Source organism: Notamacropus eugenii, chromosome 1 (genome assembly GCF_028372415.1).
Source record: "Notamacropus eugenii isolate mMacEug1 chromosome 1, mMacEug1.pri_v2, whole genome shotgun sequence".
Lineage (NCBI taxonomy): Eukaryota > Metazoa > Chordata > Mammalia > Diprotodontia > Macropodidae > Notamacropus > Notamacropus eugenii.
In genome coordinates, this window is record NC_092872.1 from 409,519,424 (window position 1) to 409,544,960 (window position 25,537).

Below are 25,537 nucleotides of genomic sequence, written 5' to 3' on the forward strand. Positions count from 1 at the left end.
TAATATGCAACATTATAAGATTTTATATCTTATCACACCAAGTTCTCTGTCAGACATGCAAAGGTGATACTTATTACCACCAGCAGGCACAAATGTTTCCTGGAAAAGGTATAATTTGATTGGGTTTTTGGGGGGTTTTTTTTGGCATTTTAAAAAAAATTTATTTGTTTTCAGTTTTCTACAATCACTTCCATAAGTCTTAGATTTTTCTCCCCCTCCCCACTTCTTCCCTCCCTGAGACAGCATGCAATGTTCTATGGGTTCTACACGTACATTTTTATTAACTACATTTTCACATCAGTTATGTTCCATGGAAGAATTAAAATGAATGGGAGAAACCATGAGAAAAACCCAAACAAAACAAAGCATAACACAAGAGAAAATATTCTGCTTCACTCTGCTTTCCAGTTCCATAGTTCTTCCTCTGGATGTGAATGGCATTTTGCCTCAAGAGTCCTTTGGGTCCTTGCGTTGCTGTGAAGGGTTAAGTCTATCACAAACAGTCCTCGTACACTGTGGTTGTTACTGTGTACAACGATCTCCTGGTTCTGCTCCTTTCACTCAGCATCAGTTCATTTAAGTCCTTCCAGGCCTCTGTGGAGTCTTCCTGTTCATTGTTTCTTATTGCACGATAGTATTCCATTACATTCGTATACCGCAACTTGTTCAGCCCAATTGATGGGCATCCCCTTGATTTCCAGTTCTTGGCCACCACAAAGGGAGCTGCTATAAATATTTTTGTACATGTAGGACCCTTTCCCATTTTTATGATCTCTTTGGGAAACAGCTCTAGAAGTGATATTGCTGGGTCAAAGGCTATGCCCATTTTTGTAGCCCTTTGGGCATAGTTCCAATTGCTCTCCAGAACAGTTGGATCAGTTCACAGCTCCACCAACAATGAATTAGTGTTCCAACTCTCCCACATCTTCTCCAGCATTTATCACCTTCCAGTTTTGTCAGGTTAGCCAATCTGATAGGTGTGATGTGGTACCTCAGAGTTGTTTGGATTTGCATCTCTCTAATCAATAGTGATTTAGAGCATTTTTTCATATGACTATAGATAGCTTTAATTTCTTCCTCTGAAAAATACCTGTTCATATCCCTTGACCATTTATCAATTGAGGAATGACTTGTATTTTTGTACATTTGACTCAGTTCTCTGTATATTTTAGAAATGATGTGGAGAGCTAGAACACTAATTCATTGCTGGTGGAGCTGTGAAATGATCCAACCATTCTAGAAAATAGTTTGGAACTATGCCCAAAGGGCTACAAAAATGTGCATACCCCCCAGCAATAGAGTTTCTAGGACTGTATCCCCAAGAGATCATCAAAATGGGAAAGGGTCCCATATGTACAAAAATATTTATAGCAGCTCTCTTTGTGGTGGCCAAGAACTAGAAATCAAGGGGATACCCTTTGATTGGGGAATGGCTGAATAAATTGTGCTATATGAATGTAATGGAATACTATTGTGCTATAAGAAATGATGAACAAGAAGACTTCAGAGAGGCCTGGAAAGACATATATGGACTGATGCTGAGTGAAAGGGGCAGAACCAGGAGAACTTTATACACAGCAACAACTACAGTGTGCGAGGATTTTTTCTGGTAGACTTAGAACTTCATGGCAATGCAATTCCCCATGGTCTTTTAACGCAAAATGCATTCCACATCCAGAGAAAGAACCATGGAATTCAATTGCAGAATACAGCAGATCATCTTCTTTTGTATTACATTTTGTTTTGTTATATGATTCCTCCCATTCATTTTAATTCTTCTATGCAACATGACTAGGTGAAAATGTATTTAATAGGAATGTATGTGTAGAACCTATATAAAATTGTATGCTGTCTTGGGGAGGGAGGGGGAAGGGAAAGGGGAAGGAGGAGGAGGGAGGGAAAAAAAAATCTAAGTTATATGGTAGTGATTGTAGAACACTGAAAATAAAAAACAATTTTTTAAAAAAAGAAAGTACTTTGATTAGTTGTTTAAAACACCTAGTATGTACATTATAATTATTTACATTGATGTAATTTCACTTTACTAGGTTTAAACCTTCTTGAGGTCAGAGAATTTGTCAAATCTGTCTGGTGGCTAGCACAGTGCTATGTACTTATGACTGCTGCAATTAGATTGGATTGTATATCTTTGAATTTTTGTATTAGAAATCATTAACATGAATTAAAACAACTTAACACACATTAAAAAAAAGAAATGAGGCCTTTATCACAGACACTAGTTGTAAAAATTCTTTCCTAGTTTTCTGCTTTCCTCCTAATTTTGGTTGCATTGGGTTTGTTTGTGCAAAACTTTTTCAATTTAATGTAATCAAAATTATCCATTTTGCACTTCATGATATTCTCTATTTCTTGTTTGGTCATAAACTTCTTCATTCTCCATAAATATGACAAATACACTATTCCTTACTTCCCTAACTTGTTTATAGTATCAATTTTTATACCTAGGTCATGTGTCTATTTAGACTTTATTTTAGTTTGATTGAGGTTTTAAAGAATAAATAGAAATTCAGTAGGCAAAAAGGGGAGGGAGGGCATTCTTAGCTTATGGAATTGTGTTTCCAAAGGCATTAATGCAAGAAAATGCAGGAAAATTCGAAAGACAAAGAGTAGTCATGTCTGTGTGTTGTGCAGAGTGTTTGGAAGGGAGTAACATGAGATAAATCTATAAAGGTATTGTGGTAACAGACTGGAGAAGACTTTGAATGCCATGAAAAGGACCTTAAATTCTTTGCAAAGCACTTACTGTCCAACAACTCAAGGTAGGTAGTAAAAGTATTTTTATCCTCAGGATCATAATCTCAGGACTGGAAGAGGTCTCTAATGCAAAACATACTTGCATGGAAATTACCCCTGCGGCAGTCCCAACAATTGACCAACAAATCTCCACTTGAAGACTTTCTATGATAGGAAACTTACACTGTCCACCATCCCACCCCTCAGCCACATTCCACTTTTTGATAGCTCTAATTGTTTGGATTTCTTTTTTATTTTCTTCTATACTGAGCTTAAATCTATTTTTGACTTCTGACCATTGCATCTAATTCTATCATATGGGCCCAAGAAGAATAAATCTTACTTTTCTTCCGAATGACAACTCTTCAATGTCTGGAAGATAATAATTGTATTCCCCCCCAAGACTTCTCTCCTTTGGCCACAGTTCCTTCAATAGATCCTGGTGCTAGAGCTGAACTTTGAAATTAAAGAGAGGGGGATAAGTCCAAGAACCTGTCTGTCCTGTGCTAGATCATGAATTTTATACATATGAATTAGAAAGAAGTAGGGTCTAGTGAACAGAGAGCTAATCTTAGAGCTGAGCAAAACCAAATTCAAGTCTTGTCCCTAATACATACTCTCTGTGTTTGATGCTGGACAAATTAGGCTTTCAGTGCTTTGGGCAACTCTCCAAGGCTCTAAGTTGCAAAGAAAGTGCATTGGTAAAGAAAGTTTCCTCATGTGAGAGTTACCCATATATCAATAAAATGAAAGTTCTAGTCCCTATCCCTATATATGTATACATATACACAATACATATGTGCATGCATGTGTTTATGGATGCATGTGTACATATACACATATATACGTATATATGGTAGGCAGCCAGATGGTACAGTAGATAGAGTGCCAGGCCTGGAGTCAGGAAAACTCATCATCCTGAGTTCAAATCAGGGTTCAGACACTTAATAGATGTGTAATTCTTGGCAAGTCATTTAACCCTGTTTGCCTTAGTTTCTTTAACCTATAAAATCAGCTGGAGAAGGAAATGGCAAACCACTCTAGTATTTCAGCCAAGAAAACCCCAAATGAGTCCACCGAGTTTGACATAACTGAAAAATGACTAAGCCACAATAACAAAACATATTCATGGTATGGTGAAGAAGTCTGAAAAAGCATAAAGAGGTCTCCTGGACTGGGAGGTGGAAGACTCAAGTTTGGGACCGAGCTCCACCACTAACTAGCTGTGTGACCTAAGGCTTGGGTTGAGTGACCATTATGTTCATGAAGCCTCAGCTTTCTCATTTCTCAAACGAGGGTGTTAGAGGAAATGAGTTCTGAGGGCTCTCCCAGCTCTAAAGTTCAGTGCTGTGAAGGGTAGAGCCATCATTGTGTTCTGTTGTTTTCAGTGGGTCTGATTCTTTATGACCCCATTTGGAGTTTTCTTGGCAGATACTGGAGTGGTTTGCCTTTTCTTTCTCCAGCTCACTTTACAGATAAAGAAATAGAAGCAAATAGGATTAAGTAACTTGTCCAGGGCCACATAGCTAATAAGTGTCTGAGACCTGATTTGAATCCAGTAAGATGAGTCTTCCTGATTCCAGGTCCCTCTGTGAACTATGATGCCACTTAGCTTCCCAGGGCCATGGTAGAAACACTGAATGTTAATGTTGGAAAGGTCCTTAGAAAGTAGCACAAGGAATGTCATCATTAGGAGATATTTTAAAGAAATTTTAGAGATCATCTTGCCCAAAATAATTTTTTGTTTACAAATGAGAAAACCAAAGCTCAAATTGGTAAAACCTTAGACCTTGGAAGTGAAAGAATGAGCCAATAATCTCCCTTGCCTCCTGAGAGACAGAGCATCAAAAATGGGTAGAGTCCAAATAGAATTTCTCCAAGTTTGAAAGCCAGTGATCAGAAGGGAATGGCACAGTAGAAAGGGTATTAGTTGTGAAGTCAACGAATCTAGGTTCAAATTCTGGCTCTGTATGATCTCTGGAAAGCTATTTGACCATGGGGATCCTCATTTTATTTATCTGCAAAATGAAGACATTGTACTAGAAAAGAAATATCAAACTCATGATCTGAGGCCCCAAACTAGATTAAAATCTAATTGGGAAAATGAATAAAAATACATTAAGACATAGATAATGTTAAATTGTGGTTTTCTAAGTCAGTATGAGGACCTGTTTCTGTTTGAGTTTGACACCACTGGACTAGATGACTCAAAGTGCCTTCTAGCTCTGAATCAATGATCTTATGGTACTAGGAAGTTAAACAGGGAAGGGTGCATAAAGACTGATTTCCTGAACCTAATGGGCCCTCATGTTACTGTTTTGTTGTCCAAGTAGGTTTGAGCCATTCCAGAACCACTGGAGCCTCTGTGTGGTAAATCAAGATGATGCCCAGGGTCAATCTGACTTCCCCTCATAGGGTCAGATGTATGGCTTTCTGATTCTGAGGCGGTGGCACTAGTCTTTGTTAGAAGAAACTTCACCTCTGAAATCTATACCATATGAGATGGTTGGGAACTTCTGGCATGAGCCTAACTCTTCAAAAGCCTTTGATCCCCTCTTATTTCAATTTTATTTTTATGTTCGAGGCCCCTGACTTTTCTCAAAGTTATAGAATGAGTTATAGAGTTGGAAGAAACCTCTGGGGCTATGGAGTCCAACTCTAAACAATAGTCTCCTCTGTATTATCCACAATAAGTGGCCCTTTATCCTTTTCTTGAAAACTTCCCGTGATGGGGAACTCATGATGGTCCTAGACTAGCTACCATTCTACCTTGGTTTCTCCATAGATTGAGCTGGAATCTGCATCTCTGCAACTACTTCTCACTGCTCTTCTGCCCTCTAGGGCCAAGTAGAACCAGTCTAATCTTTCTTCCACATGATATTCTTTAAAATAGGATAATAGAATGTAGAGTTGGAAGTGACCTTAGAGAGCACTGAAGGGCAATGATCATATTTCCCCTTAGCCTTTCTTTCTCCAAGATAAGCCTCCCTAGTTCCTCATAGTTTCTATTTTTTTCCCATCCTAGTTCCCAAGCTTTGCCCATGGTTTAAAGGAGAAAGCACAAGCTGTGAAATCCAAGAAACCAAGTACAAATCCTTTGCTATGTACTCACGAGGTGGATTTGTACAATTCACTCCTTGGGTCTCGCTTTCCTCATCTATAAAAATGAGGAGGCTGAGTTGAGTGCTTTAAGTCTTCTTTCATCTCTAAATTCCATGATGCTAGATCCTAGGATTGATGACCAACATGGCAGATGTAAAGGTTGATAAGATCTCTTTGTCCCCTTACAGTTTCTATAGCCCAAGTTTTCGAGGGAGTCCAATCTGGTGAAGCATGGGAGGAGGACACAGCCGCCAGCTCTGGACGATGCAGTGACTCTGATGACTCTTCACTAACCTCAGACAGCTATCACCTACCTGAGCCAGATGACCTTGATGACCCTGAGGTCTTGATGGATCTGAGTTCTGGGCATGAGGAAGAAGATGAGACTGCCACAGTCTTTCACCCTTTTCTGACCCTGCTGAACCAGGAAGGTTATGCAAGCCACTTTGAAAGCCTCTATGACCTTTCCTTCTCACTTCCTGCTTCTTCCTTCTATGGTTTCTCAGATGAGGATGAGCTCATCACTTACCTGGTAACCTCCAGGAACTATGCCAAGCGTAATCACATGACCTGGGCCCATGCCCGCCTCTGCTTCCTCTTGGGGCGTCTGAGTGTTAAGAAGGTCAAGCTTTCCCAGGCCCGAGTGTACTTTGAGGAAGCTCTGCACGTCTTGAGTCATGGTTTCAGGGATCCAGCTCTGGTTGCTGCTCTCTACATTAATTTGGCAGCAATCTTCTTGAAACAGAAACTGAGGCCCCGAGCCTCCTCGGCTCTATTGGAGAAGGCATCTTCTATTCTGGCATGTCTTCCCACTGGGGGAGTGAGAGCTGAAAGTGAAATGGAAGTGGTGGCTCATATCCTAAGGGAGGCTATTGCCTTGGGGAGCAGTGCCCTGGAGGCCCGGGCCTGTTTCCTGGCCATCCGACTGCTCCTCAGCTTGGGCCAGTATGAAGAAGCCCTGCCCTTTGTAGAGCGCCTGCACCTCATTGCAGGTCCACCCCCTGCTGCCATTTTGAGTTTCTTATATGATAAGAAATACCTTCCCCACCTGGCATTGGCCTCAGCCAGGCAACATAGCTCCCGAAGGGCCCCAGGGATGGCAATATCTCTCTGGCAAGTTAGTCTGGTCCTAGAGAATGCAGGGAAGCTCCTCAGGCCCTCCTCCTCCTCAGGCTGTGGGGACATTTCTGCCCTGGCCTGCCCTTCCCTTAGACAAGCCTTGGCTGCTTCTCAGGAGCAGGGAGACATTAGGACTCAGCGGATTTTTTGTATCATCCTTGCCAAAATGTATTTCCACCATAGCTTATCTGATGGAGCCATCTACTACCTGACCCGAGCCATGGCCCTGGGGCAGCTGCTGGGAGAGGAAGACACCTTTGAGTCTTCCCTCTGCCTTGGCTGGGCCTATCTCTCAGCCCGCTATGCAGGGAGGGCTTTGGAAATCCTGGAACCCCTACTTGCCTCCCTGCCCAAGACAGATTGCATTCTCCAGAAGGGGATAGTGCATAATCTCCTTGGCCTTGCTCATGAAGGAGAAGGCCAGGTGACTCAGGCAACCAAAAACTATCGCTGGGCCCTGGAGATGGCTGAGGAAATGGGCCACGTTCGGAATCAGGCAGTGGCTTTGGCCAACCTGGGATACTTGATCTTCAGGTCCCGGAATCAGCAGCTGGCAGAGAGCTATCTGACCAAGGCTGTCCAGCTGTACTCTAAGCTCCAGAGCAGCAAGGACATAGACACAGAACTGGGGCATGTGACACTATGGTTGGCCCATGTCCTGGTAGACAGACAAAAGATAGACGAGGGCTGTCTCTGCTATGAGATGACCTTGCTGTTTGGCCTGAAGCACCACAATCTAAAGAGTGAGTATGGTACAGGAGGCCTCTTAAACGCCCTAGAGAAGGCCTGCACAACATATGGCCCCACAGATTACTTGTGGCAGGCCACAGGTGGTATATTGTGCAGACCAGTTTTACATCCTCTACATTTTCTCTGGCAGCCTGAAATCCTTTGGCGGGCTACAGGCAGAGGAATGTAAGCAGCCTGGGGGATGTATGTTATACAGGCCTGCTCCAGAGCAAGTGACAGTGACCTCTTTTTCTCCTGATCCTTTCCTTGAAAACCCTTAGACCTCTCATTGCCTTCAGGATCAAGTTTAAACTTTAAGAGACTGTATAAAGAGTGCTAGACCTAGAGTCAGGGAGACCTTGGTTCAAATTTGGACTCTGATCTTTTCTAGTTCTGTTTCTCTGGGCAGGTCACATCACCACTTTGAGCCTCAGTTTCCTGCTTTGTAAAATGGAGACAACAATACTACACTACCTGTTTCACAGACACATTATATGGAAAGTGCTTGTAAGCTTCAAATAGTATAGAAAGCTGAATTATCATTATTAACCTGACAGTCAAGGCTCTGCTCAGTTTGGATCCAAACTACCTTTCCAGCTTTCTCTCCTATCACAGCACTTTTTGTACTCTATGCTGCTGCCAGACTGTGCCAATCCTTAGTTTTTGGGGGGTTTTTTGGTAAGGCAATTGGGGTAAGTGACTTGCCCGGGGTCATATAGCTACTAAGTATTAAGTGTCCAAGTCTGAATTTGAACTCGGGTCCTCCTGACTCCTAGACAGGTGCTCTATCCATTGCACTGCCTAACTGCCCCTTGTGCCAATCCTTAGTAATCAGCCCCTGCCCCATCTCATCTTCACACAGTTGCTTCTGGATCCATATCTAGAATGATCCTACTACATGTGTGCACAGACACACAGACACACACACACACACACACACACACATTTGCCTGTCAAAATCCTTCTTTACCCTTCAAGGCCCTACTCAGATGCCACTTCGTCGAGGAAACCTTCCCTGATCCATCCAGCTTAAAGTGCTTTCTCACTACTCAAATCTCCCCTAGTTCTCTACTTGGTATGTGTACATTTTCTCTCTCAGTGAGATTGTAACCATGTAGCTCCAAGATCTCCAAAGGCCTTCACATCCATTATCTCATTTGACATACAAAGCAGTCCTGTGAAATAGTGCAAATATGATTCTGCCAGTCTTACAGATGAGGAAACTGAGGCTCAGAGATAGGAAGGGACTTGCCCAAGGTTGGACAGCTGCAGCTAATGACTGAAGGGGGAAGGAAACCTAGGTTTCCAGCAGACTCAGAGTCTGACCTACCTAGACGAGTAAGTGATACAGCCGGTGTTCAAAGACAAGTCCACGGACTCCTCTGAGTTCGGTGCTAGCTATGTGCTTGTAATAGAAACACTGAAGGCCATCTTCAAAGAGAGTGTATCCCCGGCACCTTCCAAAGTGTCTGCATATTTTATAAGTCCGTTGAGTTTAATTCGATCGAACTTACCTCTGTGTCTTTGCTTGAATTATTCTCTGGGTCCAAAATGTGTTCTTTTTAAAAAATTTTTTAAAATATATTTATGTATTTTTAGTTTACAACATTGAGTTCCACAAATTTTTGAGTTCCTAATTTTCTCCCCCTCCCTCCCCTACCCACATGAAATGTATTCTTTTAAGCTTTTTATCAGTTCAAGTCAACCCAACAAGCATATTTTACATTTCTGCCATATGAAAGGCATTGCCCTCCCTAAAAACGCTCCCTGATTCCCTAGGTTGGTAACGAACTTTCCTCCAAAATTCACAAAGCACCTTATGTTGGTATGTATTATAGCTATTTGTGGTATCTAATCCCATTATGAGACTGTAAGCTCCTTGAAGGCAGGAGCCATAAACTTTGTATCTTCCTACTGCCAAGTAATGTGCTCTGCGCACAATAGGCACTTAATACATATTTTTTCCTTTGGTTTGTTCATCTCTTTAACTTTATTTATTTTTTTTAAAAATTTACTTTTAATTTATGAAATAAAACAAGCATTTCCATGACAATAGAATAATATGACTGCACATGAAATTCCAAATCTATTATGTACAACTTGCTACTCTTTTAAAATATATAATAAATTTATCATGTAAATTTTTTTCCTTTTTTCTTCTCCCCCCTCCAGAGATGACTACCATTAGATCCATTTATTGAATTGAATGCATATTCACTGAATTTATCATTCTTTGTTAAATATCCTCTCTTTGTTCACAGCCCAGCTTCAAGCTACCAAGTCTCTCTGCCATTTCTATAGCACAGTTTCTCCAAATGCTGGGGCCTGCATCATCTACCATGAGCACTGGCTAAGGCTGGCTCAGCAGCTCCAAGACCATGAAGCTGAAGGGATGCTGCTAGAGAAACTCAGCCAACTCTACTTGAACCAAAACACTGCCATGTGAGTCACTGTCAGAGCTCAGTAAGGTGTAAGGAAGCAAGGAGAGTCCGGATGTGTGAGTAATCCAGTCAAATGCCTGGATAAGAATTCCTCCTAGGAAGAGGAAGGCCCCCTTTGCACTAGCTTTATAGTTTTTATGCATACTATAACATTGTACCCCGCAGGATAGCAACAGTGCAAAGAGAGCAGAATTTGGAATCAAATCACCTGTGTGTGACTGACCTGTGTAACCTTGGGCAAATCTACCTCTTTGGGCCTTTGTTTCCTCATCTGTAAAATGGGTGGGACATGCTCATGCACATAAGGTCTGAATTTTTACTAGATCCCTAAGGTCTCTTCCAACTCTTCTTAACTTCTATCTCCATAACACTTCACAGGTCACAAAGTTGTTTGATTTTTTTCTACCACTTTTCTTTTTTTAACTCGCCCCTACTTAAAACCTTTGTTGACCCTCCTACCTCCCCAGTGCCAATACTCTCTTTTCTTATCAATCAGTAAGCATTTATTAAGGACCTTCTATGTGCCAGGCACTGAGCTAAGGAATGGGGCTACAAAGACAAAAATTTAACTGTCCTTGCCTTTACAGAGCCCACATGATACTGGGGAGACAACATAGAAACATAAATATACATATGCACACATATATACTTATATATATACATACATACATACATACATATACACACACAAAACTAAAACCTTGCATCTGTAACATAAATAGGGAATTTCATTTTTGTCTTTGTAGCTCCAGTGTTTAGCCTAGTAGTGTTTTTAAGTACATAAGAAGTGTTTCACAGTTGTTTATTTGACTGATTGAGGTTTGGAAAGTACTTCACATACACTTTTTCAGTTGATTCTCATGGCAATATTGTAAAGCAAGTTCTCTAGATATTATTCCAGTTTTACAGATGAGGAAAAGGAGGGTCTGAGATTTGTCTATGATCACTCAATTAGTAAGGTTTAGACCTGGGATTTAAACTCAAACATTGTGATTCTAAGTTCAGTGCCTTTTTATGACACCACATGGTTTTAAAGTAAGATAAAGGAGAAGTAAGAGCACTGAATTTTGAGTCCACCAAAGGTCTGCCACTTGCTAGATAGATTACCCTGGATAAAACATGTCCCCTCTCTGGCACTCAGTTTCATCTTTCATAAGATTGGAATACATGCACTACCAACATCTCCTGGTGCTATTGTGAGGAAAACTTTTTGTATCATAGATGTGTGAATTATCAAAACCAAAAAGAACAGATTGGATGAGGTAATCTTAAAAATCCCTTCTAACTTTAAAATCTTATTGTACTAAATTTTGCCACTTGGTATACTCTGTTTGTGTGAATGATACTCAGAAAATTACTCTATTTGTTATAAGTGGCAGAGAGAGAGAGAGAGAGAGAGAGAGAGAGAGAGAGAGAGAGAGAGAGAGAGAGAGAGAGAGAGAGAACAAGAATTTTTTTAGTGGGAGAGTAGTACAATTGTGAATTTCAGAACTTTGACTTTTCCCATATATTGATCTTAACCTTTCATCTTTCCATCTTTTTCTATGCCTTGCTTTTCTGACACCCACTCTTTGTCCTCACCATCACCTCCAGTCCTTTCATCTCTCAGGACTATCCTAGCCCTTCATTCCTGCTCTGGCTAGTCTCCTCCCTTCCCTATCTTGACTCTGATGAATTAGTTCAGCTCTACACTTTGACTCTTGTACTCTTGACCTCTTAGCCTTTTGTCAACCATACTTTGTCAAACCCTAATCCTGGATTACGTCCACCATCAGACTTTCATTCCTACTCCTAGGCTATTTAATGGAAGTAGAGGAAGTCACAAACTGTGCTGATTAGGTCTACTTTGATAACTTTACACTAACTAATTTCAACTGGGCCCTCTTCGCAGCAAGGCAATCCTTCTACTCCTCCCTTATTTCTCCATCATTATATTCACAGCAGGTGTTCCAAAACTTTTCTTTCTTTGTGTCTCCCACATTTCTTTCTTCCCCTATCCTCTCTGCTGAAGATCTTTGACTTATACCTCATTGAAAAAAATGGAGGCTATTCTCCAAAATTTGCCTCTTATCTTTTCCTCTTCATCCCATAGCTCTCTGACTTCATCCTCTGTCATATCTCCCTTCCCTTCTGTCTCTATGATGAGGCCCTACTACTTGGCAAGGCCAGCTCCTCAACATGTACCCTTGATCCCACTCCCTTCCACGTATTAACATTTCCCTCTAGTGGCTCCTTCCTTGCTACTTACCAACATGCTCAACTCTCCTCACTCTAAAAAAAAATGCAATAAAACCTAATTTAATCTTACCATGCTTGCCTGCTATACTTCTACATATCTCCTTCCTTTCTCAGCTAAATTCCTTGAAAAAGACAATCTGTAATTAAGCCTTTACTTTTTCTCCTCTCACTCTCTTCTAAACCCTCTACAATTTAGCTTCTGATCTTATTTTTCAATGGAAACTGCTCTTTCCAGATATAACAATGATGTCTTAATTGCCTAAGACCTTTTACTTAGTCCTTATCCTTTTTGACCTCTCTGCAGCATTAGGCACTGTTGACGATCTTCTCCTCTTGTCTACTCTCTTTCTTCTAGGTTTTCATGACTTTGCTTCTTTCTGGATTCTCCTACCTGTCTAGGTACTCTTTCTCCATCTCTTCCTATATCTTTTTCCATGTCATGCCCACTAACTGTGGATATCCCCCAAGGCTCTGACCTGGATCCTCTTTTCTTTTCACTCTATCCTCTCCCATTTGGGGATCTCACTAGTTCCCATAGATTCAAGGATTGTTTCTGTGAAGAAGGCTCCCAAATCTATTTATTCAGCTCCAATTTCTATCCTGAGCTACAGTTAACTACTTGTTGGATATTTAGAATTAGAGGTCCCAAAGACATTTTAAACTCCTGTTCTCCCCAGTAATTCATAATTCACTTTATTTTCCTCCAAATTCTCCTCTCTTTTGAACTTTCCTGTGATTATCAAGGGAAACACCAACCTTGCAGGCACCCACATACAGCAGCTAGGTGTCATCCTAGGTTATTCTCATTTGCTTACTTTAGTTTACAGGCAATGTAATTTCTTTTTTTCCCCATCATCTCTCATATATACTCCCTTTGCTTCACTTGCACAATCAGGAACCCAATTCATGTCCTTATCTCCTTTCCCCTGGACTATTACAACATTCTTTCAATTAGTCTCCTTGCCTCAAGTCTCTCCTTACTCTAATCCACCTTTCACTCAGTCACCAAAGGGATTTCCTAAAGTATCACTCTGACCATGTCACCTCCTCCTGGTCAATAAACTCCATTGCTCTCTAGGATCAAATATGTTAAAGTCCTTTGTTTGTCATGTGAAGCTCTTCAAATCCTGACCTCTTTCTCCATTTCTAATTTTCTTACATTGTACTCACCTTCAGGTACTCCACGGTCCAGCCAAACTATACTTGCTACTTCTTGTACCTTTGCCCCTTCCAGGAATGCTTTTATTTCCAAGCTTCAACTCTTGGAGCTTCTGGCTTCCTTTAAGAATCAGCTCAAGTACAACCTCCTCCAGAAGCCCCTTTTTCTGGTCCCTCTTCCCTCCCTTTCCTTCCCACCTCTCCCGTACCCAGAAAGCTGCCAGTGCCTTCCCTTTTAGGAGTCCCTTCCATTTATTATCTTCTCTATTCTTATTTATATGTTGCTGCCCCCATTAGAATGTAGACTTCCTATGGGTAAGCATTATTTTTGCTTTTTCTTTGTATCCCTGTGCTTACCAAAATGCCTGCCACTTAGACATATCCCACCCTCTTCCCTACAGCCCAATTGGCCTTCACTCTGTTCTTCACATGTGGCAAAAACTGGTTGAAATGGTTGTTTGATTGATTGAATTTGGTCAAAAAGGACATTTTAAGCAAAGCTTTGTTGTGTGCCCCTTTTTAATGCTCAGAATTTCACTTTCCTGTCTATGCAAACTTTCTGATACTGTGAAAATTCTGTTTTTAATTAAGAAAAGGGTTTCCATGGACACAATTTTTCTCTTACCTGAAGACAGAAAGGTCCTAACAATCAGTTGCTTCAGAGTTGAAGAGGCTGCCTGGTCAGGTAATAGGTTCCTTGACACTCAGAGGCAGATATCCAAGTTGAAGCTGGATGCCCACTTTATAGTAGTAATATAGCTTCAAATGAGGCTCAGTCTGGATAACCTATGGATGCTATGGATTTAGCCTAGGTCAGATACTTAAGCCAGGGAGTTGGCCCAGCAGGTTACAATTTAGAGCTATCCTACAGGGAAACCTCCAGGATATGCCTTGAAATCCTAAAATAGGTGATTTAACTTATAGAGAACTCTAAGTATTAAGAGGATTTTTCCTTATGTCAAACTGAAATCTTCCTCTCTGCTACTTGTCCCCATTGCTCTGAGACCAAATAAAGACTCTTAAACTCTAAACCCTTTTCATCCTATTTGTCCTCCAGATATCTTGAATAAAACTGTCACAATCCACTTAGTTATCTCTTCTCCAGGCTAAGTATTTTTAGCTTCTTCAGTGGCTGTTCTTATGGCATCATCCTCAATTCCTTCTCCTTTCGGATTAACCTTAGGAACCAGTGTGTGCTACAGGCAGCTGGACCTTGCTTAGGAGAGCTGATTGTTACGGTCTCAGAGTGAGTTGTAAATGACACAAATCTAATTATTTATTGTTCTCCCAAACCTAAACCTAAAAAACCTAAAAAAGTGATAGAAAAAACATTAATAATGCAAGTTAAACTTAAAAGTGTATCATGTATATGTATGTGAATATATGTGTGTATGTATATAAACACATATGTGTGTATAAGTATATATTTGTGTATATATGTACACATATGTGCACATATGTGTGAATATATATGGAGAGCTTGTTGTTAAACATTTACCACCACCCTCCTCACAGATAATCTAGTCCAGCTCCCAAATGAAGCATGGATTCCATCTACAGCACCCTTAACAATGACCCAGCTATCCTCCTCTTAAAGATAGAGCCTCCTGTTTAATTCATAGTCCATTCTATTATTAGATTGCCCAGATTGATGGGAAATTCTTAGAATCTAAGAGTTGGGAGGAAGCTCCCAAGCCTGAACAAGAATCCCCTCTAATTCATCCCCAAATATTGCTTATCTAGCATTTGAATGAAGCCCTGAATTAATGTGGAACTCACTGCTTTTAAAAAAAAAAGTCATTCCATTTTGCAACTCTGTTTCCCCCAACTATCCTTAGTTCTATCTGCTAGGATCAAATAGAACAATATAATCCATTCCAGACCTTCAGAAATTTGAAGACAGTTATCATTTACCCCCAATATTCTCTTCAACAGTCTAAATACTCACCTCCCATTTCTTTCATGTATCTCTGTGTGTACATATACATACATACACACATACACACACATATGTATTTATGTATATCCCTCTACTCTCCACTGTGGTGAGCTATCCCTAACAAAGATTACAAAAGAAAGAAATCAATTCAGCAAAACCAACCAATACATCATTCTTGTCTGACAGTATAGATAATATTCTGCACTGTAATCTCCTGCCTTTAAAATAAAGGAAGATTCGTTTTTCTCATCTTTTCTCTAGAACACGTTTACTCGTTATAGTTACAGTGGTCAGTTTTGCTTATTATTTTTGTTCTTTTCATTTACATTTCTATAGTCACCATTTTATCAAATGATGCCTTTTTAGCATGGTGTCCACACCCTGCCTCATCCTGGTCACCATCCTGACTCACTCCAGTTTATCCATGTCCTCCAGAAAATGTGGCACCAGAACTGTACATGTCAATCAGACCTCTGAATGTGGTCCAGCGAGAAACATCACTCCCTTCTTTATAGACTGAGTTTTCTGAAGGCAGAGATAACATCTTTGCATCTTCCCAAGTACTGATTACATTATACACAGAAGGCACTTTAAAATATTAATTGAATTCAATCTAAATCAGGAGTTCTTGTGCTTTTTTGTATCCTTGACTCTTTTGGCATTTTGGTGACGCCTATGGACTTAAAATGTTTTTAAATGCATAAAAAAACACATGAAGGAAACCAATTATATTTAAATAAGAATGTAATCATTTTCCTTATCCAAATTCACAGACTTCCTGAAATCTGTCCACTGACCCTTTGTGGACAACAGGCTAGGAACCTATGCTCTAAATGAATCAGAGATACTTTGATAGCTTCCACAGCCTTGGCTAGGGCATTTCCCATGCCTTCGAAAGTAAGGAGTAGGAGGCAAGCAAGCATATGATAGGGCTGGAACTGGAATTTTCTCTAGACTTTGTGACAAAACTATGTTCTGTGAGAATCACTTGAAAACTAGGGATAGCTAGCTTGGACTTGGGGGTGGTCATGACTGCCATCTTTAAATATCTAATGATGTTTTAAATGGAAAGCGGATTGAATTTGCCCAACTGGCACCCAAAGGGCAGAACTAGAACCTGAAGGGGGGAGTGGCAGGGAAGCCGGGTTAAGCACGAAAGGAGGGTGATATTGATAGATAGGATAATTCACATTCTTATGGAATTTAAAGGCTTACAAAGTCTTTTCCTCAGAGCAGCTCTATGTAGTAGGTTGTATAAGTATTGTATTTTCCTGTTTTCCAGATGAGATTTTCTTAGGGTGACCCATGGGGAGGCAGGCTCTTTTCTCCTCTGTAAAATTAAAAGATTGGGCATAACAATAACAACAAGAACCAATGTTTATATAGTGCTTTCAGGTCTGCAAACCCCTCTACATATTTCTCCCCAGTAAAATCCATGCTATTATTATCTCCATTTTTTTCTTATGAGGAAATTGAAGATGAGAAGTGACTTGCCCAGGGTCACACAGTTAGCGTCTGAGAGAAATTTTAAATTCAGGTCTAAGTGCCTCCAGGTCCAGTGCTAGCTCTGCCATACTACTTAATTGCCACATTTGTCATTTTCACCCCTTTTTTATTGTAAACTTATCCTGTGAGCCTAAGAAAATAGGCTTCTGACTTCAAGACCAATTTGAAATATTCCGTAATCACATTGGCTACTTTGAAAGTCACTGAAGTCTTCCTTTATGAAGAAACTGGATGATTGCTTATTGGTGATACTATTGAAGGGATTCATGGGTCAGGCAGGATGGGCATCAGATAGGTTCCTTCTTCATCTGGAGACTGTAAGATTCCAGAGTCGCTAAGATCCCCCTGAGTCTGATATTCTGTGTTCTGTGATCTAAAATCCTTCTCAGATCTAAAAGTCCATGTCCCATACGTAATGTCTTTGCGGTGTGACATTCTGATTTTTAGGGGCTCATGCAGTTCTACTTTCCTGTGTTTCTTGCTGGGGATAATGGACCAATTTTACTTCATAGATTCTGGGAATGAGTACATACCTCTTGCCTTTCTCTTTTCATGGAAGATTGTGCTTGACACACCATTTGTAGGGGATAGAATCTATGCTATTCCACCTTGAATGATTGCCATCTTCAAGGTCCATGACTAAAGCCAATGGTCACTATGGAGTTCAAGTAAGCAGGAGTCTACTGGGGCTGCTGAGGACAGATGAAGTACTTCCAGCAGTCACTGGGATTTGGGTGGAGAGGGAAGAATGAAGTGAAGAGGCATCCTGCTATCTGGTTCTAGCAAACTCTGTCACTATTTGAACCATCCATTCATTCTTACCATTAATACTAAGAGAAAAAGAGAGAAACAGGGAGACAGAGATAGAGACAGAGACAGAGAGACAGAGACAGAGAGAGAGAGAAAGAGAGAGAGAGAGAGAAAGAGAGTGAGTGAGTTAGAGTTTTTTCTCCACTTTACTCACCTCCAGAAATTCCATTGTCTACATACAGGTTGTCCCTCCCCAGCTCCCACTGAATATAAGCTACTGGAAAGCAGACAATATTTTTTAAAAGAGATTGTTTTAGACAGTTGATCTGGTCCTTTTTGGGAGGTGGTATGCTATAGTGGAAGGCAATTAGACTTTCAGTAAGAAGATCTAGGTTCAAGTACTGACTCAGCAACTGACTGTTTCCTTGGGCAAGTCATTTGAGTAAATTCCAAGATCCTTTCCAAGTCGTTTGTGAACCTGACATTCTAAAAATCCTTTGAATAGCCTGACTAATGGCCAGTCTGACCTGCTATCCTGAATTCCCAGGATGTGACTATGTTGGGGAAGTGTGGCACACTGGGGGATAGAGGCTAGCTCCATACATACGTCTCCATCCTTCATACCCCCTAATTGAGTTCAGTGACCTCAGAGATGAAGAATCTCTGAAGCAAAGACCAGTTCTGCAAACTGACCAATCTATAATTATACCCAGCAGTCATCTCTGGAGACCCAGAGAGAACAACCACATCTCAGAGGCCTCTTGAGAAGCCAAACACGAATAACAACTGAACAGGAAATAGTATTGGAAAGGAGATTTATGGACCCTGTCTTTTCTAAATCATTCCCAAAGGAGTCAGGAGAATTCAGTGGGACCAAATTTCAGGCATTACCTTTTCTGGGGACTGAAAGGAAGCACTGCAATCATTATGCAGAATAGATAATGACCACTTTTAGTTCCAGTGGAGCATAGTAGATAGAATATCTGAGCTTGGAAGTCCACAGAACACAGACTGTCAGATCTGGAAAAAGACCTTTGGAAATCAAACACAGAATGACGTTGGGCCTCAATTTGCCCTACAATGAGACCATGACGTCTGAGGTCCATTCCAGCACTCACATTCTTTGTTTTCACATACTTTGTGGTAAAAGTTTTTCTAACTCTCAGAAGCACAGAGCTTCAGAGTTGAAGACCTCAGAGGGCATGAAATAGAACTCCTTCCAGAGCAGGAATATTCTCTATAATCCATAAAAAGTGATTACCAAGACTTCACTTGGAGACCTCCAATGGTGAGGAATCCATTACCTCCCAAGGCAGTTTTCTGCTAGAAAACAGTTTTATTGTTTTGAAGAGCATTCCCCCCACCTTATTTAGAGCAAATTTTTTCCTCTTTGTTCTAATTCTATAATTCTTTCCTTTTCCAGGTCCCTGAGATGTTCTCTTGCCTATATCAAGGAGAGCCTAAGAATCTTCATCGACTTAGGGAACCAGGCCAAGGCCGCTGAAGCCTGGCTAGTGGCTGGGCAGCTACTCTACCTTTTGCAAGAGGATGAGCTGGTGGAAATGTATTTTCAGGTAGGTGTCTGCATCAGCCTCCTAGGGAAGGAAACGAATCTCTTATTATGAAGCAGGGTTTGTTTGGGAGTGTAGTCTGGTGGTCCCTGGTTTGGGCAAGGTAAAGTAAAAACTCATTCAGCAGATCCTAGTGCCCCAGGGGAAGCATACAACTTAAAGTACGAAGAGGAGGACCAGTGTGCACAAATATAATACAGTCCTTGCTTTGATGGAACTTATAGACAGGATGGGGCAAAGATACAGAAAAACGGGGCAGTGTGTTATAATTGTATCTACTGAGATACAGATGGGAAGCCTTCCATTTAAATGATGTCACAGATACTTCAAGGATTCATTTAAGATGACTCTAATATAGAATAGTATGCAAGGGTCAAGATCAGATGAAGGAGCTAGCCATATTCAATAGTAGGAGGAGGGATTAGAATCAGAAACATCTGATCTGGGACTTGGAGGATAATAAATGACAGAACTAGGATATGAATTTGGGTCTTCTGATTTTTGTCTAGTGCTCTTTCTATTATACAACCCAGCTGTCCAATAGCAGGCATTTAATAAATTGTAATTGAACAAATGAAAGCCCTAAGTGCTGAAATGATGAGTGCATACCCTTAATACCCTAAGATATTAAAAGAATATCAAAAACTGGAACCAAAGAAGATTTCAGGTACATACAGTGCAAATGTTGAGCCTATGTTAGCCCATGCTATAATAACTTGGGAGCGGGACTTTTTTTTCCTCCTAAGCTATTAACATTTTTTTCCCTTTGCAGGCAGCCATACAGAGTGCCCTGAAGTCTGAGGAGCCTTCTCTAGTCCTAAAACTCTATGAACGAGCAGGGGATGTATATTTCAATGGGAATCGTAACAGATACAGAGCAGCTGAATATTACAGGGTAACTTATGGTTCTACATGGAGGCCCTTGATGTATGTAGGACATGCCTCTGGAAATTCAGTAATATTGGTGAATTTTACTGGAACTTGGAGAAAAAGGCCCTAAAATCTGGCCCTAATCCCTACTTCACTCCTCCCTTAGTAGTGCCCCATTCCTGCCATTCAAATATCCTCAGAATGGCAGAACGTCAGAGCTCATAGGGATTGACAACACAAAATATGAGAGCTGGAATGGACCTTAGGAGAATGAGCATGGTAGAATGGGAAGAGTTTCCACCGGTTTTGGAGTCAGAGGATACAGATTCAAATCCTTGGTCTGCCACTTTCACTTGTGTGACCTCGGGCAAGTGACATCATGTCTCTGGAGGGATTGGATTAGGTGGTCTCTAAGATGCATTCCAGTTCTAAATCTATAATCATATGGACACAGAATGAGAGATATAAGGCTCTGAAAGGTCAGCTAGTTTAACACTCTCCTTTTATGGAGGAGGAAATTGGGGTGCCAATAGGAGAGCATCTATCGCGAAGGCACACATGGAGTCTGTGGCAGAGCTGGGACCTGGCAGGTCACTTCATCCTAGTCCAGGGAACTTTCCACTTTATGAAAAGCTTTGCTATGATCGTTTGTCTTCTATAAGAAACTTTCAACTGGTCTTTTTTTTTAAAGAGTCATTTGTAGTAGTTTGTAGTAGCATCCTTATGAAGAAAGTCTTAATAATTCATATTTCTGTAAAACATTAAAGTTAATAAAGTATTTTTATCACAGCAACCCTTTGAGGTCAAGGGAAGGGGAGGAGTGTTATTATCCCCATGTTAACAGACCAGAGAGCTTGCTTTTCTGTTTGTTGTCTTTAAGAGGTAGTGGTAGTAACTCCTAAAGAAAAACCTGAGGCTCAGAAAGTAAGGTCTTGCCAAAGAGGGGTAAGTAACAGAATTCATCATCTATGGCCTTACTATGAGGTGGCAGAATCTTGGACATGAAATCAGCAAACCTGGGTTTGAATCCTGCTTTTGTCACTTATGACCTTGGCTAAGCCCCTTAAACTCCTCCCCCTCTTCCTTCATCAAATGAATATATGGACCAAGATGATCCAAAGTTATCTGCCAACCCCTGAAAAAGTGACTAGAGAGAAGAGGCATAGATGGGGATGGGGTCCCTCCCTTTTTCACCAGAGAGAGGTGGCCAGGAGAATGTGGCAGGGAAGGGCTCAGGGAGAGGAAGGCTGAGGGCTCCATTTTGCTTTTATCCTTAGCGTGGAGCTGTCCCCATAGCCAGGAGGATAAAGGCTTTCAGCATCGAGCTCCGCCTATTCAACAAGCTGACTGAGCTGCAGCTCACCCTGCAGGGCTATGACAAGGCGCTGGAATTTGCCACGTTGGCTGCTAGGCTCAGCACCATTGCAGGTGGGTGAGAAATCCATACTTGGGCTGCTAGACCAGGACAGGTGGGGCATAGGAGGAAACTGATGTGTCAGAGAGACAAACTTTGCTCATTCAACATCTAAGGGACTGATTTGGAGTCATGAATATGTGGGTTCAAGTCCTACTCTTTAGGCATTTACTAGCTGTGTGACCCTGGGCAAGTCAATCATCTTCTCTGAGCTCCAGTTTCCTCATCTAAAATGATTGGACTTGATGGTCTCTAAGGTCCCTTAAAGCTCTAATCCAATGATACTGTATTATGATTTCAGATCACATAACACTGTATAATATAGTTCTCTGGATTTACATCTTATTCTTCTACTCCATGAAGTAAGCTCCATGAAAGCAGAAACTCTATCTTCTCTAAACTTTGTAAATTCCTCAATTTCTTCCCCAGCCATGGACTCTGCATGCAGCAGGTACTTAAGAAAGAAATATTTGTTAAATATTCCAAAGCCAAAGAAGTTAACACAGTTTAAGGTTGGAGACAAGAACTGGGATTTCATTGGCGTAGTGAACAACTCCCAATGAGGAAACTCCCTTAACCAATGAAGGTTGGCACTTCCCTTGCAACTCAGAGAGTTATGAGGGTACTGAGAATTTAAGTGATTTGTCTAAGGTTACATGGGTAGCATATGTCAGAGGCAGGATTCAAACCCAGGTCTTCCTCGCTTTGAGATCAGCTCTCTATCTACTACCACTATGCTGCCTCTAGTAGTGACATCTTAGGTGTTATTCGTAAAGGTGAAGTGTCCAGAGCGTCCAGTTTACAGGCCATCTAGTTTCTGTGAACACAGAAAATGAAAAAGGATAATTATATTAAGAAAAATTGAAAAGCTTTTGTACAGAATGAAGGAAGTAATAATCCTACTAGTCTCTGCCCTGGTCAGATCATAACTGAAGTATTGTATTAAAGTGAAAGTGTCATATTTTAGGGAGGATATTCATGCACTGGAGCACATCTAGAGAAAGGGGACCATGGAGGTTACAATATACAAAGGTCATTTGCAAGTTCTGAGCAGTGTTTGACCTGCAGAAGAAAAGACAGTGTGATGGGAGAGAGAAGAAGGAATGTAGATTTGTTTGAATATTTGAAGGTCTATAATGTGGAAGAACAACTCTATTTATTCTACATAACTCCAAAGAACAGAATTGAGAGTAATGGGTAGAATTTAGAAGAAGGCTGACTTTGCCTCCATGTGGAGAAAAACTTCCTTATTATTAAAGGTATCCAAAATTGAAATGGACTGCCCTAGGAGATGGTCAGTTCCTTATCACTATGTTTCTTCAAGTGAAGTCTACATGACCACTGGGAGATTTTAGAACTAGAATGTACTTTAAGAGAAGCAGTGTGTCACTCTGGGAAATTAGCTCAGCCTCTCTGGGCCTCAGTTACTTCATCTGTAAAATTGGTTGTATTCTATGTCCTCTAAAGTTCCTTTCAGCTCCAGGTAGTAAATCAACAAATTTAAAGATGAAGAAACAAATGTTTACTTTGTTCTAGACAGACCTGGACTCAAGGTACTCATGTTCTTATGGAGGAGATGGAATGCAAAAAGTTGTCTTGTAAAATTTATGTGGAATAAATGAAAACTAATTTGAGAGGAAAAGCACTAGTGACAGAGAATGAAGAAGACTGGAAAAGTCTTCTTGATGAAGGTAGGATTTGAGTTGAATTTTGAAGGAAGCCAGGAGGTAGAAATGAGGAAGGAGAGCATTCCATGAATAGAGGACAGCCAATGAAAAGGCACAGATGGAGAAGATGGAGCATCATGAAAAGGGAACAGAAAGAAGGTCAATGTCCACTGGTTTGTAGAATGCCTGGACAGGAGTCGATAATATAAGACTGGAAAATCAGGAAGAGGCCATATTATGAATAACTTCTTCTAAATAAAATATTTTATGTTTGATCCTGGAGCTAATCGGGAGCCACTGGAATTTATTTAGTATGTGGGTGATATGGTCAGGTCTGCCCTTCAAGAAGATCACTTTGGAAGCTGAGGGAGGGAGACCCACCAGCAGGTGTGAGATGATGAGGGCCTGTACTAGGGTGGTAGCAGGGCCAGAGGAGAGAAGGGGAGTGTACAGGAGATGTTTTATATGTAGAAATGACAGACTTCGGCAAAAGATTGGCTATGGGAAAGTGAGAACAAGTGAGCAGGTGAAAATGACAATTGTGTTGCTTATCTGGGTGACTAGAATGATAGTGGTCCCCTTGACAGTAATAGGGATGTTTGGAAGAGGAGAGGGCTTGGGGGAGAAAGACGGGGAATTCTATTTTGGACGTGTTGAATTTGAGATATTTATAAGCCATCTAGTTTGAAATATCTGGAGGCAGTTGGCAATGCAAGACCCTATTTTATTGTGATTTCAGAACATATAATGTAGTACAATCTAGTTCTCTTGATGTATGTTTTCTTCTCCACCCCTTGAGCTCCTTGAAGGCAGGAACTCTGTCATTTTCCCTCAGGATGATTATTACAGGGTGACCATGTATATGTGGCATAATACACAGAAGATAGGCCTTGGAAGTAGGAAGATAGGTTTGAGTCCTGCCTTTGCCATACACTAAGTGGCCAAGGACAAGCCACTTAAACTCTTAGTTCCCAGTCATATCACTAAAACTATTAGTTGTTGGTGAGTTTTCCAACTCCTTCAGTGCACACAAGGGAGTGCCCAATACCGATGAAATCACAGGTCTGAGCAACAAAAGGGTATTTTACAAATCTGGAAACTGAGGCCTGGGTCACACAGCTACTAAGTAGCCAAGTAGAGAATCAAACCTAGGTCCACAATATTCTTGTCATTATTCCATTGCTACCTTTATAAAGGATCCTCCAGCCCTTCTCTTGAGATGACATGCCTAGTTCCAATAGTATTTTTAGAGGATGATTTTTTTATTTGTATAATATGGTACAATGTAAGGAACTCTAGACCTAGACTTGCATCCTAGCTTTCTATTTACCAGCTATGTGACCATTAGCATGTCTTTAAACTTCTCTAAATATCAGGGTTGTTGTTTTTTTTAATCTATCTAAGGAAGGCAATACCTCTAAGGGTCAAATGAGATAATATATGTAAAACACTTTGTTAAATTATAGAGAATGATATAAGTATTGGCTATTATGCTTTATTATACAGACACTAGTTTATCCACATTAAGTTCTTACACAGCTTGGTTTCTGCCTGCTAATGTTTTCTTCTAAAGAAAAAGAAAACTAGAAAGAAACTCAAACATGATCGGGGGTGCCTGACCTCCTGCCATCCCTCCTCCTGGCCCATATGGCTCCTTTGAGTGCTCTTTTGAATATGACTTCTATTCAGGAATGGATTAGACCAGATAACCCCTGAGGTCTCTTCCTAATTATATAATGGATGAACTCATCCCATGGAACATTTACAAAGTGCCTCTTCTATGTGACACATTGTGCTGATTCTGGGAAGACACAAATAAGAACCTAGATCACATTACTGTTCCTATTACCACATGAGAGTGTACCAGCCCAAGGCCTTTGGTGACGGAGCTGACTTTTATTGTGTGTACAGGGAGTTCCCACTCTGCAGCAGGCTGGGATCCAAAGTTTGTTTCTTGTTTGGGAATATGTATTTTCCCACAGAAACAGTCTCGCGCAAAGATAGCTTGCATTCCTCTAGCCATTTAAGCTTCCTAAGCCTCCATATGAGGGAGGAATCAAGCAATTATTGTCATTATGCCCCATTTTACAGATGAGGAAAGTGAATCTCAAAGACATGAAGTGTTTTGTCCAAGGTTATGTAGATAGTCAGAGCTGGAATTTACACCTATGTCCTCTGTGCCCAAGGGATAGGCTCTTGCTATTATACCACGCTGCTCCTTCGTAGTTTGCTTTATGAAAATCTGTGAGCTTTACTAGATTGAAATTCAATATGCCAAC

At 40.8% G+C, this 25,537-nt stretch overlaps 1 protein-coding gene across 7 annotated transcripts in view; it reads left to right on the top strand.

Annotated features, from left to right (window-relative positions):
* The window catches only part of SH3TC2 (SH3 domain and tetratricopeptide repeats 2), a 79,943-nt gene that overhangs the window by 36,265 nt on the left and 18,141 nt on the right, over positions 1-25,537 (top strand). For all 7 annotated transcript variants that reach the window (XR_011971982.1, XR_011971983.1, XM_072631023.1 and 4 more), the window contains exons 10-14: positions 6,045-7,718; positions 9,966-10,146; positions 19,160-19,310; positions 20,080-20,202; positions 21,455-21,605. Coding sequence is in view for 5 of the 7 variants with exons in the window: in XM_072631023.1 (XP_072487124.1) it covers positions 6,045-7,718; positions 9,966-10,146; positions 19,160-19,310; positions 20,080-20,202; positions 21,455-21,605 (2,280 nt within the window). In the remaining 2 variants the exon portion in view is untranslated. The remainder of the gene's footprint in view (positions 1-6,044; positions 7,719-9,965; positions 10,147-19,159; positions 19,311-20,079; positions 20,203-21,454; positions 21,606-25,537) is intronic.